The sequence below is a fragment of the Centropristis striata genome, chromosome 23 (assembly GCF_030273125.1).
Source record: "Centropristis striata isolate RG_2023a ecotype Rhode Island chromosome 23, C.striata_1.0, whole genome shotgun sequence".
Classification (NCBI taxonomy): domain Eukaryota; kingdom Metazoa; phylum Chordata; class Actinopteri; order Perciformes; family Serranidae; genus Centropristis; species Centropristis striata.
In genome coordinates, this window is record NC_081539.1 from 16,895,443 (window position 1) to 16,912,208 (window position 16,766).

Sequence of the window (16,766 nt, forward strand, 5' to 3'; positions counted from 1 at the left end):
TGCTCGCAGGGTTTGTTTTGATGAGGAGGAGCACCAAAAGGAGATCACATTACCACTCACTCATCGCCCTCACATCGCTGGGCCCCCTCCTTCTCCCTCCGTCTTTCTCTTTCCAGATTGTCTATCTCATTCATGAAGTACAATAAACACTCCCCGTGCTCTATTCACAAACACACTTCTGTGCTTCCACTAAGATAAACACATATTTTGTTGCTTTTGCTTTTACTCTTCCTCTGACTCTCCCTCTGACACACACACACACACACACACTCATTTTTCCTGTGTAGTCGCTTCCTGTGCATAGAGAGGGTGCTGACAGATGTGGAGGTAGTGGTGTGAAGGAGACATGGAGCGGAGAACGGGCTGGGTGGGAGGGAGGGGTTGCATCTGCCGCCAAGACTGTCAACTGCAAGATCCACGGCACAGATCAGCCTTCACGCTGATAACAGCAGAAAGAGGGCACGATAGAGAGGGTGAGAAGTTGGGATTTTTTATTTTTTTATTTTTTTTAAATGGGGGCAAGAGGTCTCACCTCTAGGTGAGATTTTGATAAGTAGCTTCTGTTTTCTCTCACATGCAGGTTACACTTTCAAACGGCCACATGAACATGAAGAAGCTGAGCCAGCGTGAGTTATTTTAAGTATAAGATAAGTGTTGCACTGAAGACAGTTTTGCTTTCATCCACACTGGCCACCAGTCACAACCAGAGCTCTCTGAAGTCGCCCTGATTGACAGGCATGACTGTGACACCACGTGCACACACAAGCATGCTACTTTCATACATGAGAGAATGCTTCTTCTCTTACATTCATATGTCTAAATATACATTTGCAGATTGAGTAATTAATGTTTAGAGGGAGAAGCTCTTGAATATCTAATCTGACGCATATCTGGTTGTCTGTTGGGCACCATTACTTTATTTTGTGTATAACTGGATGTGAATCAATTATTTGCATTATTATTCCATTTTTTAAAATAGCCTTTATCACAGCAGTTTATGTTATTTATTATGTCTCATGTTTGCCGTGTTGCATTTGCATCAACTTCAAAGTGCGCTACAAACAGACCATGCTCTGAAGCACACTGTAGATCATGAACTTGTCACATGAAAAGTTTCACTCATGACCCATGGTTTATGTTTCATGTCAACCAGCTGCCCCTCTTGACTTTCCTCTCTCTCTCTCTCTGTGCCATGTAGAAATGCATGAGAACAAGCATTTTACAAAAGAACCCCTTGGGTGTTAATAACCCTGAGCTGGTACACATTCAAAAACCTGCTCAAGGACACATCAGCAGGGTGGACGTTTGCCATTTCTGTGTATTGAGGCCAAGCCTTCCAGCTGAAAGATGGATTCCCTACTGCACCACGTTGTTGTGAGTTGCTGCTACGTGGAGTGTTCCGAGTGGAAAGTCTTTGTCTGAATTTGGCATGAGGAAAAGTCTTGAACCACGTCACACAAAATCATATCGAGAATAATTTTAGTCTTGGTGTGTGTTAAGTCATGCCATTTTCAAATTTGTGACTTTGTTAGTTTCAGTTACCATTCACTCTCATTCAACTTTATATGATAGAGAGATCTGGCTGAAAAATTTGTAATTTGAAACTTTCACTTGATCAGCTCAGCCACTTTTTTGTTTATACTGGAAGTCCTATCTTTAGACAGCACCTCTCAGCAACAGCCTAAATCCTTCATGCTTCAGTATATGTTGCCTCATTACAAGTCATTCAGCTGTAGAAGGCATTTTTTCCGCCTGAAAATATTTCTAAGGTAAGGGATAAGAAAGTTTTCTTTTCTGACATGTAGGTGCAAAAAGACTTCATCAATCAAAATAAAAACCTCTTGTCTTATGTGCCATTGGTAAGGCTTTCCTAAAGAAGAATGGCATAAAACAGGCTGCAATAAAAGGTTATAGACCTCTTGTTTTATTATGTATCAACAACAATCAGGACTTGAATAAGTAAGAAGCCTTAAAAAAAAAAGTTTTTATCTTATCACCTGAAAGAGCCAAATCTTTCATCTTCTGACCAAGACTACACCTACCAGACAACTTTCCTGGAAAAAGTACAGTATGTAATCAAACATATAAGACAGACTGCTAACAAAATCTGCCAAACCATATTAACAAAGATCCACTTAGAGTGCTAACTGTATTAGCTTTCACACTCTAGTACTAATCGCATAGGCAATTCTCAGTCTAAAGCACCCGTATTACCCTGACCTCAAACGTTCACCCGTCCATCTCAGTTTACTCAGCGTCTAAGTGGCCTTGCATGCATGTCTCGCTTTTGACCAGCCAGATACCACTTTGATGCATTATGAGCGCAAAATCACAACTACTTCCTGCGCTAGATGTTGGCATTAGGTGTGAAGTTGTGCAATAAAAATCTAAATCATGTCCTGTCACATAGGATTCCAACTGGATGCAATGTTAACCACATAGAGGTCTCTACCGCCATGCTTATCATGCTATAGACTAATAAAACCTTTCATCAGGCCCACCAACAAGCGCTCACACACAAACACTCGAACAAACACACACGAGCACACACAGCTCCGACGCTTAAACTTTATGAGGCATAATCTCCCCAATCTCATATATAAACAAACTCTGTAAAAGTGAACACAATATGATTGTGTGTGTATATGTGTTTGAGTTTAAGTACACATGTGGGAGACAGGGAGTGTGTGAAAGTGAGACAGACATAGAGACGCATGACAGTCATCAAGCCACTTAGGTTAAACAGTCACACATGAAACCTGAACGTAAAGAACACATAACTGTGGTGGAAATCGAGTTTAGAGATCTCAGATCTCACTCTAAATAGCAACAGGAACATATGTACATGTAAACACATATACAGTCCATGCACAGTGCTGGGATTTAGAAATAGGTTAAATAGAAAGACTAAAAATAGTGTGAGAACACTGTGTGATTGCTAAAAGCTCGGGACTGTATGTGAATGTGGAGGAAGAGACAGAAGGAAGGAAAGAAGTGATAGTTCACTACTTGTCTCTTTTCATCTCTTTCTCCAAAGGGACACCAGAGACTTTAATTACCTGCACCTGTGAGCGCACAAAGAGCCCCACCCACCAATCTGGCTGTGGACCACACCCCACTTCCCACGGTAACCTGCTTAAGACCCCACCACATGACCCCCCCCCCCCCGTACGCATACACACAAACAGCCCCAAATACTGTACAAAGTGTACACAGACAAGAATGAAGCATGAGGAAGAGGAGGGACTACTCACATCCAGAGAGTCCTCGTTGACAATGATGAGGGACATGCCGTGTGTCACCAGACGACAGGAGTAACCTGAGAATCAGAAACAGATAGTGGAAGGTAGAGAGTGGGGGATGGGAGAGAGATTAGATTTACTCAAACCCAAAACACAGAAGGAAAAATACCCTCATGTTTAACTGGATTTTCAGAATCATGCTCTGTTCTCTCACAAAGCTTCTGACTAGCCTCTACTCAATGAGCCTCCGTCATCACTACATCTCTATTGTAGTCTCTTATGCAAAGTTCAACTACATAATGCACCAATTAAACACAGCAAAACCACGAACACATTTATTCTCAATTAGTGCTGCATAATTAATTGAATATTAATGTCGATTACGATTTGGGCTGCCCACAATTAAATAAACATGACCGACTGGAGTATTGACATAGAAGACTCTCAAATTAAGCACTTCCTCAATTAACAGCCAGCCACTAGGGGGGGATTGAGATGTCTTGGCTTCACTGTTGAGAAGCTGTTAAGCAGCTATGCGCACACCCTGCAGCAGCAGCAGCAGCCTGTGGAAATGTTTCTTGAATGTAATGGCTACAGTCTAGAGTGAAGAGTAATATACAACAGGAATTAGACAGGCACAATCAAATATCAGGAGCAGAAAGCGAAGAGCTAGTCCTTCGAAAGGGATCACCTTCTTTTGTTTGGAAATATTTTAGATTTAGGGCAAGTGATGTTAAGCAAGGCCAAATCATATGCAAAGAATATATGAGATTTATGTCTGAAACCACACAAATTGCAGTACAATGAACTTGTGAAGGCCAGGAAGCAGAACGGCTAGAGGTGGGGGAAAATAATCAATACAGCATAGTACCGCGATATTTTGCGTCACAATATTATATCGATTCATGGCCGCCAAGTATTGATATTTAGCGTCAGCGGGCTGTCTGTATTTTCACAGTTTTTGTTTTTTTTCCGGAGGTCGTGGCTCAATTTTAGGAATATACTGGAGATGATGGCATCATATGAAACTAGAAGATCTAAGGAATCTATAGGCACCTCGTGCTTCAGGGCTTCGTGTCAGAAAGTTGGCGAAATAACAAAATTAGGCTTTTATGTTTTGTTCCAAAAAATTCAGAGCAACGAAGCTCAAAGTTAGAAAGTTTGATAAAATGCTGCAGTTGTTGTCGTCCATACATGTTTGATATCAGTTCAGTTCAGTTTGACTGAATACTTTGTTGGTCAGTCTGTGGGTTTGACTCTCATTGTGGAGAAATAAAAAGACTGAAGTGAGATGAATACACTCAGAATTTTCTCTTATTTGACAAAACAATTCTTGATTGAATTTAATTTTGTGGACACAAAATGCAGTTAAACAGTTAAATTACAATATATTGTATCACAATACTCACCATATCGCCAAATGCTTAAAATCGCAATAATATCGTAGCAGGATAAAATCGTATCGTATGGGGCCTCTAATAACGTCGCCGATGTTATCTCACTGTCCGTCAACTCAGACATCCATAATAGTAATGCTGTATGTATCACCATATCTTTCCAGTTTAAATTTATTTCTTAGTTTTTAGTAAAAAGTTTAGGTCACCATTTATATTTTGCTTTCTTGAGATGCACTGTGAATAAAGACTTATTTTGATGCAAAGATGTGTACATTAGCAGGAATGTATTCATGAAAGCAGCTCTTGGTTTATTTAAATGTGAAAGTGCAATGAAAATATTTTTTCCTAAGATCAATTAAAAATCATGATATATAATTGTGATTTCAATATTTCAATAATTTATTACCATTTTGACCATAACTGCGCAGCCTAATTCTGAATACTATACAGGCGTGGAGGGACAGTTTGATCACGTAAAGGATGTGTGAAAAATAAAAGACAATTTGTACAGTACTATCTCTGAGGATGTCCAAAAAATTTAATTAAATGTTTTTATTTGTAAGAGTTGTATTTGTGACCATCTGGTGGAAGGTTTAAGTCCCGTCCACCATGTGTACAGAAGCCACTGGTACATTTCACTTAGAGATTGGAGACATGTCTGGCATCTCACAGCCCACATAATACCAGCTATTCTTCGAGCTATAATCTAATAAACTCCACAATACATAGAGTTTCCTACACTGCTGCACACCAGGCTGCAGTGACAAGGGGACTTCCACACCAATGCTGTTTTTTTGCCTAAATTGCTGGCACATACTCCACTAAAGGCGTCCTCACAGCTCTTACTTCTCATCTATATTCTTTCTTAACCATTGTGTTTATTTTAAATGCTTTCCTCTGTACCTATGTTGATGGCCGTCTCCTGCTTGTCTCCAGTGAGGACCCAGATCTTGATGTCGGCCCTCATTAGAGTGGCGATGGTCTCTGGGACGCCAGCCTGCAGACGGTCCTCTATGGCTGTGGCGCCCAGCAGCAGTAGGTTCTATTGGTGGAACAGAGAGACAGATAAGGAGGCAGAAACAAGTTGAGGAGTAACATTCAAATAGAGAAAAACAGGGAATTCGGTTAAAATAAATTATATTTAGGCGACAAATTTAGCTAGGCATCCCCTGTCTGTATGTGAGAGTCCTTTCTCTCCAGAGAACATCATCCATATCTAGTTAGAGGATGAGAACGATGCCAGCAAGTTCAGTTCAGTCAGCACAGCAGCTCATTTTAGACCTCTGTACCAACTCTGTGTCTTCGTGCCAAGAAGTAACCCATTACCTTTCCCCTCCTTGCTTTAATTTGTTCAGCATTTATATGCGTGTGTACCCTCATTAGACTCACTCGGACGCACACGCAAACACTCGCACAGACACACAAGTTAACACTACTGTGTTGTTGACTCCAGTTTTATGGGGCTTTTGGCAGGCTGGTGCAGGTAATTACCCTTGTGGTCTCCCAGTCTGAGCTCCCCTCCTCCTTCTGCTTCCTCTTTTTTTCCTCTTCACTTACTTTTCTCACCTTGAATCTCGACTCCAAGTCCTGGTTTCCCACCTATTAGTTTAATTCTCTTCTGAATATAATCTCGTCTAAAATCTTGGTATTATTTTATTCCTTTATTCCACGTTCAGTGCACTCTTTTACCACATTGTTAACCTTTTAGGGAGGAGAATTATTGTTCTTTACATTCTGCTAAAAGAAAATACACAGACCTTAAAAGGGAAATTAAACTGTGTATTGCAATTTACAGATGTGATGAGTAATTAAGGAGCATTGCATTTATTGCAGTGTGGGACTCAATGGAGCCACTCTGCCACCTGCTGGCAAACATGAAGAGTGTGTGTATGTGTGTATTGGAGACCAACAATGACCATTTCTACAAAGGGAAGCTGGTGTGTTTACCTTTTCCAGTAGTTCGTAACACTCCTCCAGTTTCTGAGCGCGGTCTTTGAGCACGGTGCTGACTTGATTGTATTCCTTCAGCCACACCTGGTAGTCTTCTTCCTCCAGGTCCACATAGGCAAAACACAAAGTCCTCAGACCTGGACGGGTGGAAGGAGTACAAGACAATGATTCAGGGTGATTGTGGAGAATCAAATTTGCTTCTAACTGGGAGGAAGAATCAGCAGACAGAATGGATGAAAAATGAATGCTTCGGTAACGCTTTATATTAATGTCCTTGTAATAACCATTAATTAACAAGTAATAAGGCCCTTGTAAGTCCTTACAAGATGCTTATTAACATTATTGTGTGTTTATAAGCTTATATATGTGTTAATAATGGCATTACAAACACCCATGACCCACCCATTATGGCTTTGCCATGCCTTTATTAATCTCATTTTGTTTGCTTATTGATATTAAAATATATTGCTCACCTATTATAAGTTAACTATAAGTTAACTATGCTTTTTGCAACTACCGGATCTAAAGCGAGAACAATGCCTTATTACTTGTTAATTAATGGTTATTAAGGACCTTATTATAAAGCGTTACCGACGCTTCTAATGTAAGTCAAGCCTCAACCTGAGGTGGGACCAAGTAATGTTTAGTCTTGGCACATAAAACTTAAATTCAGACCAGTCTAAGGACAATAGAGGTGGGGGGAAAAATCGATACAGCATAGTATCAGCATATTTTGCATGATAATATTATATCGATTTATGGCCACCAAGTATAAATATTTAGTGTCAGTAATTTCGTCGTTTTTTTCCGGAGGCCATAGCGGGCTCACTTTTAGGAATATACCGGTCTCATATGAAACTAGAAGATCTAAGGAATCTATAGGCACCATGTGGGTCGGGAAGTTGAAATAATGCTGCAAAGTTAGGTTTCTTTTGTGTTTCATTCAAAAAAAATCGAGAGCAGTGAAGCTTAAAGTTGAGGAAAGTTTGAGAAAATGCTGCAGTTGTTGTCGTCCATACATGTTTGATATCAGTTGAGTTCAGTTTGACTGAATACTTTGTTGGTCAGTCTGTGGCTTTGACTCTCATTGTAAAATAAAAAGACTGAAGTGAGATGAATAGACTGTGAATTTTCTCTTATTTGACAAAACAATTCTTGATTGAACTTTATTTTGTGGACACAAAATGCAGTATAACAGTTAAATCGCAATATATTGTATCCCAATACTCACCATATTGCAAAATGCTTAATATTGCAAAAAAAATTGTATCGTAAAAACTAGGATTATTATACTAATACAGAGCAAGAAATGTAAAGTCAAGTGAGAGTAAAAGACTTGATGCAAAAACAGAAAACGCAACAGTAAGGGTAATCTCCCTGTTGGGATTTGTAGCATATTGTAAAAACTTGGCACTACCACTGCAAAGAATTTTAAAAGCTGGCCTCAGAAAAAACACTTTGGTGGACACAGGACCTAAGGAGGTCAACACAAAAGATAAATGGATGCCCAGTGAAACAACCAAGTATCTTTTAAACAGAGAGAAACTTAACAACGACTCTATTTTCATTCTTACCTTCAGTAGCAAATTGTTCCAGATGAGCGATAGTTAGTTCTTTGTACTGGGACTCCTCAGTCAGACGCTCAAAAATGACATTATCCTGCACAACAACAAAATAAGTATAAATGAAAAATGTTGATATACATTTGGAGTGCTGAATTACAGTTATAATGAGATAAACATACAGCTCCTTTGCAGTAGAGCCGTAGCCTCCCGTGGGGGGTTCTGACCACCACAGACATGCGTTTGCGGTTACTGTGAAGGAAGAAGGAGGAGGGGGGTTCAGTATCAAAACACACTAAACTCTTATATTACAGATTTATTTACTGACTGGGAAGAAGGAACATTTATGGGAGTATTACCTGGAAAACTCCAGCACATTCAGAAGCTCATAGCTCATCTCTTTTCCTCTCTGAAATAAATAACAAAATGTCAGCTACTAAATTGGCAAAAAAAAGCAGCTCTTACTGCAGTAAAACACAGAGATAGACACTCACAGCTTCGATTATGACTGAATGAGGTGTTCTTGCAGTGAAGACAAAGCCGAGCCCTTTGGCCCCTTTGACCAGCGCTCCTTCATCTGGTGATGAGGCCTGGTAAATGATCTGGGCTCCCTCCCTCTCTGGGACCACCGTGTGGCACACTGCCATCATTGTCAGGAACTCACAGATCTGAGGTGATGTAGGCTGAACACACACACACACACGCACACACACAAAAAGAGTGGACGTGTTTTTAACCACATCCTTTCCCCATTCCTGAGGAGAATAGTTTTGCTTCAAGTTAAGAAATAAGTGCAAAGTTTCAGAGACACCTACATGGCTCTCAATGTTTTGGACGAGAGCTGGGTCGTCAAACTCTGTAGAGTTATTGCTGCTGGACGGCAGATTGCTGTGAGACAAGAAAAGTAGATGTGGAAGGAGTTATTCTAATATTGCGCAGGGAAATGAATATTTAAATAAATATCAGCGAGGGCTAAATAGGTTAGTTTTTCCATCTTTTTATTTTGTATTATTATTATTATTTATTTTACAAAACTTTAAAAAAACCTCTTATACCAGGGATGGGCAACTGGAGGCCCGGGGGCCGCATACGGCCCGCACCCTTACTTGAAGTGGCCCTCAGTACAACTACATGCATTTGAGCATGAAATCTTAAAAGTGCAGTGTAAAAATGCACAAAATTACTTCTTGCAATTAATGTTGATCTGCTGTTCTTGCACTGATAAAAAAGAAATCACAGTGAGTGGTTATATTTTATTTGCTTCAAACCTTTTGTTTTCCTATTTATACAGTTATCTGTGCATTTGAGCATGAAATATGTTAAGTTACTGCACTGTAAATATATTTAAAATTGCATTCAAAATTCATCATATCTGGTTAAGTGCACGGTCCTATATGTGGCCCTGTGGTAGTGTCCATGAAAAACTGTGGCCCCCTCCAGCATTTAAGTTGCCCATCTCTGGTTTATACAGATATATTATTATAATTTTTATATATTATTATATTATTTTTTTTAAATGTGATATGGAATTAGACCATATAGCATACATTGATAGTTCAATTTTTTTTCTTTGTATATAAATGCTGCCCCCACTAGGGTTTGTCATATTTAGTTATTTTGTAATTTTCTTTATTCTTTTCTCATATAAATATATTTATTTCAGAAAAAGATCCATTTAATTTCATAGGCTTTTTTTATTTAAGATATTTTTTATTTAAATGTGCACTTTATGGAGCTTTGATTTAAAAAAAAAAAAAAAAAAAAAAAGGTTCTCCTGTTGTTATACAGAATGTATGTTCACTTAAATAAACAGTTTCAATAAAACTACTTGTGACATGCCATATTTGGCTTTGAATTTGAATGAACCTTTGCTCTCACTTTGCGATAAAAAGCCTAAATATATCAGGATATGTTTTTTGGTCCATATCGCCCAGCCCTAGTTCATACCATCATATTTATACTATTTACATCTCCCAGATTTGCCACTGTCTATTTGTCGATGTCTTCTTGCTTGTGTATATATTTTTATATTTATATTTTATATCTTTTACTTATATTTTATATTTCATGTTTATTGATGTTTGCACCAGGGATAAGAGGGAAACACAATTTCAATTCTCTGTATGTCCTGTACATATGGCAGCATTGACAAATCAAGTTGACTTGACTTGATTTATTCTGATTAAGCCAATACAGTACATGGATTTCTCAAAACATGCAGAGCAGAAAATAGAATATTAGAAAGGGGAGGAGAGATGCAAAGGCCAAAGGAGAAGGTCACCAACCTGAAGTCCTCCATTGATCGATCACAGTCAAGATCAGGGAAGTGGCTGCAGTGATGAATGAGGTTGTGTTGGAAAAGGAATCAATCAGTTGATGAGTTGGTTAGTTGATTTGATTGAGCATGGAAGAGTTCAATCAATTGAATTATAGCAGCTGCTTCTTTATTACAAGTTAGTCTGAGACATTCATTAGTTTAACAACTAGAGATTAAAAAGGTTACTCAGTGGTAAAGTCAATTTAGACACATTCTAAGCTTAGTACTTTTATGGGTAGAGGTACAAGGCAAGAATTTATTTACTGACCCATATGTTATTCCCGCAATGGTACACTTCTTGAAGTTCATGACGTTACAGGTCAGGGTTCCTGTCTTGTCGGAAAAGAGATACTTCACCTGGAAAAGACAGATAGACAGCATGTCGTTTAAGCCAGTAGTTCTCAACCTTTTTGAGTCGCGACCCCCAATTTAACATGCATGTTGTCCACGACCCCCGCTCACTGAACAGAATCTCACACGCACAGCTCAGATCATACAGACTCAGCTGATACGACAAATTTTGGACAAATAATGAAGCAGACAACAACTAAAACATCTCTCTGACTGTGCATTTATGTATATATTTTATATCTTATTGTTACTTTTAATCTAAGTCCTTTTCTATAAGTTTAAAGGTCCATTCTGACCTCCTGAGTGTGTAACAGTCAGCTTCAAGCCAGAGACTCCTTAGAAAGTAATAACTTGCTACTTTGGGATTTGTCAGAAATGACACAAAATTACCCAAAAAAAGAATCAAATTGACCACAAACTGACCAAAAAAGGAAACAAAATGACCAAAAAAGACACAAATTGACCAAAAGACAAAAAATGACCAAAAGAAACACAAAATTACAAAAAAAAGACACAAAATGACCAAAAAAACCCACATGAAATGCCCAAAAAGACTAAAACACATTAACACATGAACACTTTAACACAGTGGAGACAGAGCTGACTTCCAAAATGATTTGGTGACCCCCAGAAATCATAAGGTTGAGAATAGCTGGTTTAAGCAACGCATTCTAACAAGATGTAGTGGCTGAGCATGTATCTAATTGTAACTTCAGGCATTCCTACTTTGCATCTAAAAGACACTGATTAGGAGGAGGGGGGGCACTGACCTGGCCCAGTTCCTCGTTAAGATTGGACGTTCTAGCCATGGCCGGTGTGTCTGTCTCTGAGTAATACATCTCCACGTCCTGAGGGAAAACAACACAAGCCAAAGGAATATTTGACTATTTACGGTAGGTTAGTTTGAAAACATGCATTATAAAACACACATGGGCCATACCCAATTAATGAAGAGGGCCTGTGTGAACTTGACCACCTCCAGAGTGACCAGCAGGCTGATGGGGATCAGGTTGTTGTACAGGATGATGAACGTCAGCAGGTTATACGCAAAGTTAGTGGAGATGTCACCTGCACAAAGAAATAATATTCACTGATATTACTGACCCTTGAAATGTTTATTAACCCTTGTACATCCCTTCTCGATATTATTTTTCACATTCCCATAGCAGAAATGTATGTATATAATGTGTATAGAATGTATGTATGTGTCATATTTTTTCTTTTCTTATACAGGTGCATCTCAAAAAATTAGAATATCATAGAAAAGTGTATTTATGTCAGTAATTCAAAAAAAAAAAAAAAAAGTGGAAATGACACATAATATAGGTCCATTACACACAGAATGAAACATTTCATGTCTTAATTGATTTAATTTCTTCTAATTTTAATGATTATGGCTTACATTTAATGGAGACCTAAAATTCAGTGTCTCAATAAATTGGAATATTACAAAAGAACAATTTTAAAAAATATGTTTATTATGGAAATGCTGGCCTCTGAAAAGTATGTCCATCTATATTCACTCAAAACTTGTTTGGGGCTATTTGACTCGAACTACTGGAAATTGACTTTTCCATCATATTCTAACTTATTGAGATGCACCTGAAGATATGCGTCTGTATCTTGAGCTGCTGTGACAACTAAATTTCCCCACTGTGGAATAAATAAAGTCTTATTATTCTGGCGAAATCTTACCTTATCTTACATTCACTGCACTGAATCTTTCAGTCCTGATCATAACTGAAAAATATTAATTCAATTTCATAATTTTAACCATTTAAATACGTTTTCTGATAAACTGGTGTCTTTCAAAATGTGAAGAAAAAAAAGACCCTTGCCAAAATGCATGCCATAGGCATTAACACCGCCAAAATGATCGAAAAATGAAAAAGACAAAAATGTCCAGAGTGGGAATAATAGTCTCAATTCATTACTGTTAGGAAACTTTAACTACAGGTTATGAATGTGATATATATGTGTGTGTGTGTGTGTGTGTTCTCACCAGCCCGGGACAGGTACCAGCAGGACTCCTCAGTATGTTCTTTGTTCCAGATGGCGGCGCCCACCGAGCTGATCAGGGCCATAACCAGCAGGATGCCAAACAAAACCAGGATCTGCATGTTGGTCACCCGCTCCACATTAGAGCGCTTCAGTGGTGCCTTGGTTGAGTTCTGGCAGGTAGACAAGACAATGAATAGAACAAAAAGACACTCATCAAGACTGTGCTGGATGAGGTCACAGTTTCATTAAATTACATTGTTTTTTTCTGGGAAGAAGTCCACCTGCAGCAGCCTTTTGCTTCACTAATTAAATTTGTCATACGCAATTACAAAATTATTTTGGCAGAAGAATGTGTCGGCAATCCAAACACCGGGACTTGAATGTGCTCCCAGTTATGAATGCGTCACTAACTTAAAAGCTCTAAATTACTGCCATGAAACTCACAAATAAAATACTTTAATTACTAAATAATATCAAAGAACACTTGTTTTGAAGGCAGGATTTCTCACGCATTGTACATCTTTTACTGAATTCAGACTAGACACTGGGTTTACCTGCATCAGTTTGGAGTCATGGCCAGTGTAGACAACAATTCCCACAACCCACTGTGTGTTTCTGAGCTGGGCGCCGCGCAGCAACACCTGGTCTGGACCCAAGGGAGCTGGACTGAGGAGAAAAATGGGGTTAGTCAGCAACAAGACATATGCAGTCATGGAAAAAATAATTAGACCACCCTTTTTCTTCAATTTCTTGTTCATTTTAATGCCTGGTACGACTAAAGGTACATTTGTTTGGACAAATATAATAATAACAACAAAAATTGTTCGTAAGAGTTCAATTCAAGAGCTGATATATAGACATTTAACATGGTTTTCTTGATGATAATAACCAAAATCATTATTAAGAAAACTATGGAAAATGGCTAAATATCAGCTCTTAAATTAAACTTTTATGAGCTAATGTTGTTATCATTATATTTGTCCAAACAAATGTACCTTAAGTCGTACCAGGCATTAAAATGAAGAAGAATTTAAGGAAAACAAGGGTGGTCTAATAGTTTTTTTCATGACTGTATGTAAGTTAACTAACTGTAGGTTAAAGTTTTCTTTGTTCAAGTCACTTGCCAAGCTTTACTTATTTTCCTTAAGTTTTTAATTGATAAAACCTTTGATACATTTTAATGCTCAAATGCTTTTATAGGTGGCACTTTCTGGAATTCCCTTCCCCCTTCCCTTCATACATCTTCGTTACATCTCTCAATCAGTTCAAATCACAACTCAAGACATACCTGTTCAGACTCGCTCACTCCATCTGATCCTCCGCACCAAACGGTGTATTTGTAAATGTTTTCTATGATATTTGAATGTATCCGATTGTATTTGGTTTAATGTATTTCTATTCTTATTTTCATCTTTATTTAACAAATCGTATGATGTTCTGCTTTGTTTTATCCATGCTGTAAGGTGACCTTGAGTGCCTTGAAAGGCGCCCTATCAAATAAAATGTGTTATTATTATTATTATTATTATTATAATTACTTTCCTGCTTTACTTTTAAATTATAGAAACTATAAAACCTATGATATACAGTTTTATTCAGCTGTCTGGGCCAGGTGTGTTGTATAAAAATATAGTTTTTAAACTCTAAAACTTAGAAAAACTTTCAACTTACAAGCTAAAACAACAACAGCAAAAAGTAGCTTGTAACACTGATGAAGTGATCAGGAAAACTATGAGTGAGTGAGTGTGTGTCTTACTTCTGATTCTCCAGACGCAGTGTGCCAGTGAAGTCGTACAGGTGTCTGTTGGGGCCTTCACACTCCAAACGACCAGACAGTGCAATCAAATCCTCCAGGGTCTGAAAAGCAGCGGTGAGCGGGAGACCCTGGAAAAAACAATCATGTCAAGCTAAGTCAAGGAAAGTTTACTGAGGGAGCACTTTGGTCAAACAGGATTAGAACAAAGCAAGGGTAATAAAACAGAATACGGTCAAACACTTATAAAGAAAGGAGATAGAGAGAGAACAACACTGCATAAAACATGATGCGGTCTCATGTGTGACTCAATGTGGATGCAATGTGAGAATTGTGAGTAAGTAAGGTTTCATTTGATAGAGTCCTGGAAGCCAATGCCAACATGTTTTATTAACTTGTTCATTAACATCCTAATTATATGTAGGAAACAACACAGGCTCTTTACTAAAACCTAAATAAGGGGAGAAGTTCCTCTCTGTTTGTCAGATTTCTCAGTGCATGGATTCGGCACATGGTCAGGTGTACTCCTGTATCGTACCTGTCTGATCTTCAGGTTGGTTTCTCCGTCCAGGTTGGAGGTCTCTGTGTAACACATGGCCTGCGGCTCGCTGTGGAGAAGAGGCATCAAAACATTGTGGTGCTTACAATTATTAATCAATCAACAGGAAATAAGTCAATGATACTTTTGAATATATGATAATCAATCATGTTTTTTTTTTTTTTTTAAATTTGAGCTTTTGAGTGTTGACAGTACTTTAGGTTCTGGCAATTTAAGATCGGAAATTATCACTACATTTTATATACCAAATTAATAATCAAGAGGCTAGTCAACAGATTGATTGATAATGAAAATAAACATGAGGTGCAGCTTTAAAAGGGTAGATTTGAAATTATATGAAGAATCATTCGTTCATTCATTATTCTTAACCGCTTATCCGCACTCCGGTCGCGGGGGGCTGGAGCAGAGAGACTATCGCAGAGCTGACAAGATACAGACAATCACGTTCTCATTCACACCTACGGGCAATTTAGAGTCACCAATTAAACCTAAGTGCATGTTTTTGGACTGTGGGAGGAAGCCGGAGTACCCGGTGAGAACCCACGCTGACAGGAGGAGAACATGCAAACTCCACACAGAAGAGCCGCAGGCGGGAGGCGAACTGGCGACCCTCTTGCTGTTAGTCGAGAGTGCTAACCAACTACACCACCGTGTAGCCCATTATATGAAGATATATTAGCTAAATTTCACACATATGCATATGTGGGTGACACACAAACAGACACACTCGTGAATCTGACCTGGAGGACACAATAACCATGTCAGCTGGAAGGTGTTGGCCATTGGTCACCTTCACTATGTCTCCTACTGCCACCTTGTGGCCAGGATGCAGCAGTGCAACAGCATGAGAGAGAGAGAGAAAAGTTGGGGAGAAGGGAAAAAAGGGGTATTCAGGCAGGGGGCAAAGGGTAATAGGAGGGCAAAGGAGAGAGACAGAGAGAGGAAACAAGAGGCAGGTTAATTAGTGACCAACCGAGAGGCAGCCAATAGAGAGAGAGGGAGACATGAGATAAAGTGACAGTGAGCACAGCGGTGCATAGCTTTAACTCTTTTGATTAGGCTGCATCAAAGGCAGACTACAAAACGACACAGAAATTACAAGCACGTAGATAACAGGGAGAAGAAGAAGAGAACAAGTTGCCATTCAATTTCAGCCTTTACAAAACTGCAGCTTTAAAAAGAAAAAAAAAAAAATTAATTTCTAAAAAAATCAATTTTTAAAAAACACTTTCTCGTTTCAAGAAAAGTGAGCATTTCAGGAAAACTACTTGTCACCACCTCTCTTTAACATGAACATTATTGAGTTAGCAGGGCAGCTGGAACAAATTCCTTCACCTTTTCTGACCCTGAATAACAAGCGGGCGACATTCCTGCTCTACACCACATAAGAAGGACTTGATTCGACCTGCTGCTGCACGACTGTACACAGCTGGACTCAGTTAATGAGTACATTCAAAAAGAAGACCACATCTCATGGAAACAGTCCTACAGTGAACAGGCATTGTACTGTGACAACTCAAGGTTCATTTTTCTCAGGTAACTTTTACTTGGCACTTGAAGAAAAAGCTTTGTTTGACAAGCACATACGACTCCCTGGTACAGATGAACTACAGAAAGCTGAATTATTCAACTAA

At 38.7% G+C, this 16,766-nt stretch overlaps 1 protein-coding gene across 7 annotated transcripts in view; it reads right to left on the reverse strand.

The window, feature by feature from the left end:
* atp8a2 (ATPase phospholipid transporting 8A2) overlaps positions 1–16,766 on the reverse strand; it is a 55,875-nt gene that overhangs the window by 25,262 nt on the left and 13,847 nt on the right. For 6 of the 7 annotated variants that reach the window (XM_059326559.1, XM_059326561.1, XM_059326560.1 and 3 more), the window contains 17 exons: positions 15,873–15,946; positions 15,112–15,181; positions 14,577–14,704; positions 13,375–13,486; positions 12,822–12,990; positions 11,760–11,887; positions 11,590–11,667; positions 10,737–10,825; positions 10,437–10,481; positions 8,967–9,039; positions 8,646–8,834; positions 8,511–8,560; positions 8,334–8,403; positions 8,164–8,248; positions 6,587–6,726; positions 5,543–5,681; positions 3,255–3,319 (listed from right to left, as the gene is read on the reverse strand). In XM_059326559.1, coding sequence (XP_059182542.1) covers positions 3,255–3,319; positions 5,543–5,681; positions 6,587–6,726; positions 8,164–8,248; positions 8,334–8,403; positions 8,511–8,560; positions 8,646–8,834; positions 8,967–9,039; positions 10,437–10,481; positions 10,737–10,825; positions 11,590–11,667; positions 11,760–11,887; positions 12,822–12,990; positions 13,375–13,486; positions 14,577–14,704; positions 15,112–15,181; positions 15,873–15,946 — 1,704 coding nt within the window. The remainder of the gene's footprint in view (positions 1–3,254; positions 3,320–5,542; positions 5,682–6,586; positions 6,727–8,163; positions 8,249–8,333; positions 8,404–8,510; positions 8,561–8,645; positions 8,835–8,966; positions 9,040–10,436; positions 10,482–10,736; positions 10,826–11,589; positions 11,668–11,759; positions 11,888–12,821; positions 12,991–13,374; positions 13,487–14,576; positions 14,705–15,111; positions 15,182–15,872; positions 15,947–16,766) is intronic. The other variant, XM_059326558.1, reaches the window with a different exon arrangement.